We start from the raw sequence: 6,447 nt of genomic DNA, 5'->3' as shown, positions 1-6,447 counted from the left end.
CGAACTACCTGATTTCCTTCAGTTTTGGACTTAGAACCTTTTCTGAAGCAAAACACTCTGGATTTATCAAAGGGTGGTAGAGTCACATATTTACTAGCAGGCCTTGACCCCCCTGGTCCCTAACTTAAGTAGCCAGATTGTAGAGTTTATAAATTAAAAATTAGTCAGTGATGGGATTAGTGAGAGTTGTGCTTCAGCAAGGAAATCACATTTTGGATTCCATATTTTGAATAGAAGAGAGGCATCAATAAAATTTATCATGTTGTGAATGACAAGACTGCTTGGACAGGACACAGGAAAGACAGAAAGAAAAAATCTTAATAGGAAAAACTATTCCAAGAGTTTTTAAATAGGAAATTATTTTTAAAATCTGTTCCACTAAAGTATTTATGGACCTATTATTATTATCAGGTCCTACTTCTCTCTTTCCTACCTAACAAAAAATTTTCCCAAAAACGCCAGAAAATGTGGTCAAATCTTGGGTCCTTTAAGTCCACAGCAAAGTAGGTTTCTCCAGCAACCACAGCCCCACTAGACCTTTCCAGCTTACATTTCCCTGAGTTTTATCAAAACATAAGGTACCAAAACATATATGGCTTTGATCCTCAGGGTAAGTCATCATGAAGCAACTGAAGTCACTAGCTTAAAACCTAGGTTTAAATTGAACAAGATGAGTATTTGAGCTCTTGTATCTAGAATTTGTCAAGTCTTCCTTCTTCAGTTGGATAGAGAATTTTAAAGTTCTCCAATTTCTTGCAACCTTTGGCAAAGCTTATTCATTTCTACAAGTAATTTAACACAGAAACAATGGCCATAGTCCATTTCACTACTTGTCTTCTTTCTGGAAATAAGGAATGCATTTGTTTTTAAAACTGTGTCATATTGTCTCCCCAGTGACAGGTTAACAAATATGAATCCTAACACTAGCACAGAGCCATGATAGTCTATAAAATTATAAGGATCAAAATCAGACCTTTCAGGATGCAGTTTTGAAATGAGAAATGGCAAGAGAAGCATGTGGATGAAGTGGAAATAATAGGACACTGGTGTTGAAACTAGCCTTTCAAACATTTAGACTAAACATTTGCAGCTGACATTTAGATAATCAACTTAGAGGCCTGAAAACAAATTTAACTGTGGACAACAGAGAAAGAATGAGATGCTAGAGAAAGAATAAAGGATTGTTCATCTGTGAGAAACAACTGTTTGCTTGAGAAGCAGAAAGATAGTGCCAAGAAAACAGAGAAGGCTTAGTGAAAACACACAAGCCCTTTGAGATGGTCTTTTGCTGCCAATAACTGGCCTGATCAAGTCCCACAGTGCCCAGCAATATGCTTTGGGTTGATAACACTATCTGTACAGGTGGCCAATTTACACAACTTTGTATGTGCAATCTTCCTTCTTTATTCAGTTATAGCTCACTCTAATTTGCACCCTTTGGGAAGTAGTATAAAAAATAAAAGTAACAAGTTAGAGATTAATCTTTAAAATTTGCATTTCATAATTGTGTTATTTCATAGTTTTCTTAGCTTGAGTTTCTTTTTCTGATTCACTGTTTCACAAAGCACTACTGATTTTGAAAGCACGGTAGGCCATGACTAACACTTGCACTCTTCTAACATTTTTTTGCGTTAAGTTCCTGCTCTTGCAGTGGAGCAGCAGGTTAACTGTGATCAACACCACAAACTCAGCTTCACCCATGAAACCCAGGTACTTACTGTAACACCTGGCATGCCTCCTGGTCTGGTATGTCTGTCAGCTTTCAACAGTACTAGAAAAATCAATGATCTAGTAGAAAGTCACAGTATAATTTGCTTTTAAAAATGCTTTAAAAGACAAGCTTTCAGCTTTTTACATATGCAAACAGAGGCTTTCTGTCTTTCCAGTGAGTTAATTCTCCTCTGGAGGAAAGACAGATCTAGTTCTACCAAACAGCTTATTCATGCCTATGCTGTACATACTCTTAAGGGCAGTATGTGAGAATATCTCTCTAAAAGTAGTTGCTTTGCTGAATCCATCATGCATTGGATTAATATTTGAGAAGTAATTTTGAAAGTCCAGACAAGCAGTCTGAACAAAGATCACCTAAGCAGCCCAAGAGAAAATGGAATTTTTACGGCAATATTTAAATAGCTCATTTGCTAAGCACACTGCTGCCACACAAAACAAAACTGCAAAATACACTGCCCAGCTTACTTACAGGTAGAAAGAATCATGTCTGGTTGTCTGCTTAGATTCAAATGGAAATGCAAACCTCTCTTCATCAGGTGCGCCAGTAAAACAGCCCTAGCTGAGCTCTTCTTCACTCTGATATGAAACATAGTAAACCACAATTACTGCTTGACCCCGCCCACTTAAAAAAAAAACACATAAAAATCAAAACAAAAAACAAACCAGACTAGATATTCATCTCGTCTATTAAAAAAAAAAAAAAAAAAATTAAAACAGTGCTTGCTTTCTAGTATCAAACACACATTTTACAGGAAAAAAAAAATATGAAAAAGACAGACAGAAAGACAGAAAGACTTTTTCTCACAGCTCTGTGAGAAGTTCTGAGAGTTCTGTTCAGATGAATTTTTGACCCCCGTATTTGAGAAAATTCAGTAATAACAAAAAGGGGAAGGTCTGAAGTTGCTTAAGGACGAGTGAGCTCATTCAGAAGAAAGGACAGTGTAGAATTTCATCCTGCCTTTGAAGACATCAGGAGAATCGGCAAGACAGCTGCCTCCAGAGCTGTTCTGATCCTTTCCAAAATTAACCATGTAAGGCTGTATTTAATGAAAAAAAAAGGCATTAATCTAGAAACTAGATTCCTCACGGTTCCTGACATCCTAAGTAAATATTTAATCCATTGGCAGGTATGCAGAAATTATCCTCAGGTGCTGGAAAGAGGCAGGTAAAGGGGTTGGATTCAAAGCACCCACCCCACTGCAGAAACTGCTACCAAAAGTCTGCACAATTAGATTGTTGTTTATGAAATAAATTAATTATAAATATATTATTATTATAAGGAAACAGGTTTAAGGTTCATTAAAAACTATTAATCTCCTTATTTTCCTATGCTTAATTTGTGTTTTAAGGGAAAAATTACCTATTACCATAGAATTCCTGATGATGTATTGCTGAAAGCATTGGCAATGCCAGAATTTTCAGTCTCTCAGCTGAGAAACTAGGGTGCAAAGGAGCAGTTAGGGAAGGAAAGATGAGCTGGACTTACCTTAGATCTTCCACAATCCTTTTATTACTACAGGTGGAACCTCCTAGTTTTCCCCTTTAACAATTCATGCTGCTGGTGTTGATTGGGTAGTGGATTGGACAACACTGACAAGTTGGTTTGCGTAGTTGCAATAATCTTCTGAGACTTTGTCATTAAGAAAAAGGAAATAGCCATCTACATATTTTCTGAGAGTCTGTAACTTTTCAAAGGAATAGCATGAAAAAGAAAAGCACTTCTTTTTTGAACATGCAGGGATCTCCAAAATTTATTACAGAAACACTCAAATGCAAGAATGATGGAATGCATTAAGCTAACTATAGTCACCTTTAATAATTTGATTGGAAACAAACCTCACCATACTCGTCTCTGCCTACTTGCAAAAAAATACTAAAAAAGGTTTTTTGCAATTCATTTTCTATTACAAATGGCAGAAGAGCATAAGTAACAAAAGAAAAACGTATAATATCAGGAGGTGGCTAAAGCAAAATTGAAGTGCAAATACTGCTCATATGTAGTGTTACAAAATTAGATTAATTGAAACAGGCTTCATCAAGACTTTGGAGACACTGGCCTCTACTCTAGCACAGGAGACAGGACTTCTAAAGAGAGTTCAGGCATTTCTGCACTGAACATTTCACCATGGGAAAGTTAATATAGATATATATTCATACTATATACATAAAGTATAGAATGTGTAAACACACAGATGTATAGATTTGGACTATCATCACAGCATACTCACATGAACAATGAGTTTGGCTTGTGATGCACTGACAGTAAATTACTGGCAACACATCACTTGGTTCCAAAAAAATACTTAAGATCCAGTTTATTTACACGCACATGTACTACAACATTTTCTTTTAAGAACAGAATGGTTAGATCACTGTATGTACAGATGACAGACAGAAAGAGAAGCCCTCCTTAAACACACTTGAGAGTTTACTTTCTTTAATTTACAAGCTTATGTATCAAGTTATGTATGTAAGTGAAGGCAGGACAAACTTGTGCTTGAAAATTTCAAGAAGAAAACACAATTTATATAAATAAATGCATGGAATTTATATATTTACAACACATACAGCATATAAATTATTTTATAATTAATCCAAAACAAGGTACTATGGTACACTGAAAGCCAGTTGTTCTGAATCTTGGACTTACTTTTCATGAGTAACGTCAAGACTAACCGTGGGAGGTCTCTGGTTGACCAAACAGCCTAGCGTGGCTTGGGGCATATCACAGCTCAGCTCTGAAGCAAAGCTTTTTGAGTGTTATGCTAAACTGAAGACTGTGCTGTTAACAACATACCATGTGCAAATGAACAAGGCATTTTTTTTTTGTTCTTGATGTGTCATATAACACCCATCAATTGAAAAAAAGAGAGTTTCTGAAGAATCTTTGGAAACATTTCAGTGTCAGTAAATTGCCATTTAGAGATACTTCAATTTTAAAGCACACAAATCACTACAAATATTACTGCCTGTGTAAAGAGGAACTCAGAACTGTGGACTGTAAGTACATGAACCCATCTCACTAAAAGCAAATTAGGCTCCTGGGCTTAGGCCACGTTCCTTCTTCCTCCATGAAGAGCTCAATTGCCAGCTATGCAATACTGACAGAGAAAATATGGAGACTGCTAGTATTGCTGAAGAGACTGCTCATTTCCCACCATCACAAAAATCTCTCGTGCTGGAGTTGATCAGGTGTTGCAGGTTACCCACACCATTTCACAATATCCAGTAGCTTACAGGATCATGCTTTTCAAAAGAAATGGTGACACCACATCTCTGGAAAGTGGCTTCTTTCCTGTATTTGTGCTGCTGTTGTTTCTTCAGAAAGCATCTTCACCCTCTGCAATGTCAATGATTGTGTGAAGCAAGTCTTCAAATGTCGGGCGCCCCTCTGGTTTCTAAAAACAAAAACCATATACAGCTGTGATCAGAAAGCAACAAAGTTGTCTTGATTTTTATAAATTATTGGTCTTGATACCATTCTGTGGCAATTAATTTACTGCTTCATTAGAGATAGACATGAAAAAATATTTCCTTGAGTGGATTTTGGATGTGTTGCCTCATCTCAGGAAGCATCACCTTTTTTTTAAGGCTTCAAAAATGCATAAACAGGTGTTGCTGAACTACATTCTTCATGTAAATTCATTATTTTGCATAGTGCTACACTTTCTTTCCCTTCTCTATTACCACCTCCCCTAGTAATTGCTCCAATCTTTCCTTATGCAAGTTTTTCATGCTCCTAAGAATTTTGAGTGTTATTCTTTGAAGCAACTTCAACATTATTTTTTTGGAGTCTGAAATGAGATTGCATTATAGACTTATATAACAGCATCTTTCATCTACTCCATTTATCTTCCATACAGTTCCTTACATATGATAACATGCTGTTTGTTCTCTTTAATTACAGCAACACACTGAAATAGTCTCCATGCTGACACAGTTAATTTAGCATCTTTGGTATATATGGATAACTTTAATTTCCTCCATTTATCAGGCTCATTAGATTTGTATCACCAGCTGAATTTTGAAGCCTCAGTATTCACCTCTCTCTACAAATCATTAATAAATTATTTAAATGAGGACTGAGGTACCTACACTTAATCATATTTTATTACAAAGATTGACAGTATCTTGTCATTACTTGTGCCCTGTTTGTGATTCTCAAAGGTTCTCTCTCTTCCACATGATGATATGATATGCATCCTGTAAATACATATTAATATTCAAAGAGCACTAAAAACTTACTGTTAAGGTAATTTGTTACTCCATTTTAATGACTATGTCAAGCAGGTTACCAACTAGAAACAAAATTTATTCCTGGCTTGTACAAAAAGCATTTTTGAATTACAGAGAAATTTGTCATTTTGCAGCCCTCCAGGGCACTGTTGTTTTTAATGTATTTTTTTCTGCATTAACCAGCTGGTTTGTAAGTTTTAGATCTGCACCAGGTGGTTTGATGACTGATTTCTCTCTGTTTCAGCACCTTCTCCTCCAAGACAAGCATCAGACAGCATATCATCTATTACTGGAATAGAGTAGTGTTTCCTTAGCACCCCCTTTGCAAAAACTAAGTAAAAATAAATAACGTAGCTCTTTCCATTCTTGGTTTCTTGGATTGCTCTTTCAAAATTAGAGACATTTCATTAAATGCACTGATCCTCTTAGAGGCTTTCTTCTTTAACACTACAAAAACAGTTTTATCCCAATTTAGTTGAT

At 36.0% G+C, this 6,447-nt stretch overlaps 1 protein-coding gene across 1 annotated transcript in view; it reads right to left on the bottom strand.

Annotated features, from left to right (window-relative positions):
• Window positions 1–4,931: 4,931 nt before the first annotated feature.
• TEC (tec protein tyrosine kinase) overlaps window positions 4,932–6,447 on the bottom strand; it is a 29,192-nt gene continuing 27,676 nt past the window's right edge. The window contains exon 17 of the mRNA XM_010006079.1: window positions 4,932–5,129. Within this exon, the coding sequence (XP_010004381.1) occupies window positions 5,052–5,129 (78 nt within the window). The 3' untranslated portion in view covers window positions 4,932–5,051. The remainder of the gene's footprint in view (window positions 5,130–6,447) is intronic.

This window comes from Chaetura pelagica, unplaced genomic scaffold, assembly GCF_000747805.2.
Source record: "Chaetura pelagica isolate M959 unplaced genomic scaffold, ChaPel_1.0 scaffold189, whole genome shotgun sequence".
In the NCBI taxonomy this organism is placed as follows: domain Eukaryota; kingdom Metazoa; phylum Chordata; class Aves; order Apodiformes; family Apodidae; genus Chaetura; species Chaetura pelagica.
Note: the sequence above shows the minus strand (reverse complement) of the source record. Positions and strands in the feature narration are given on the sequence as shown.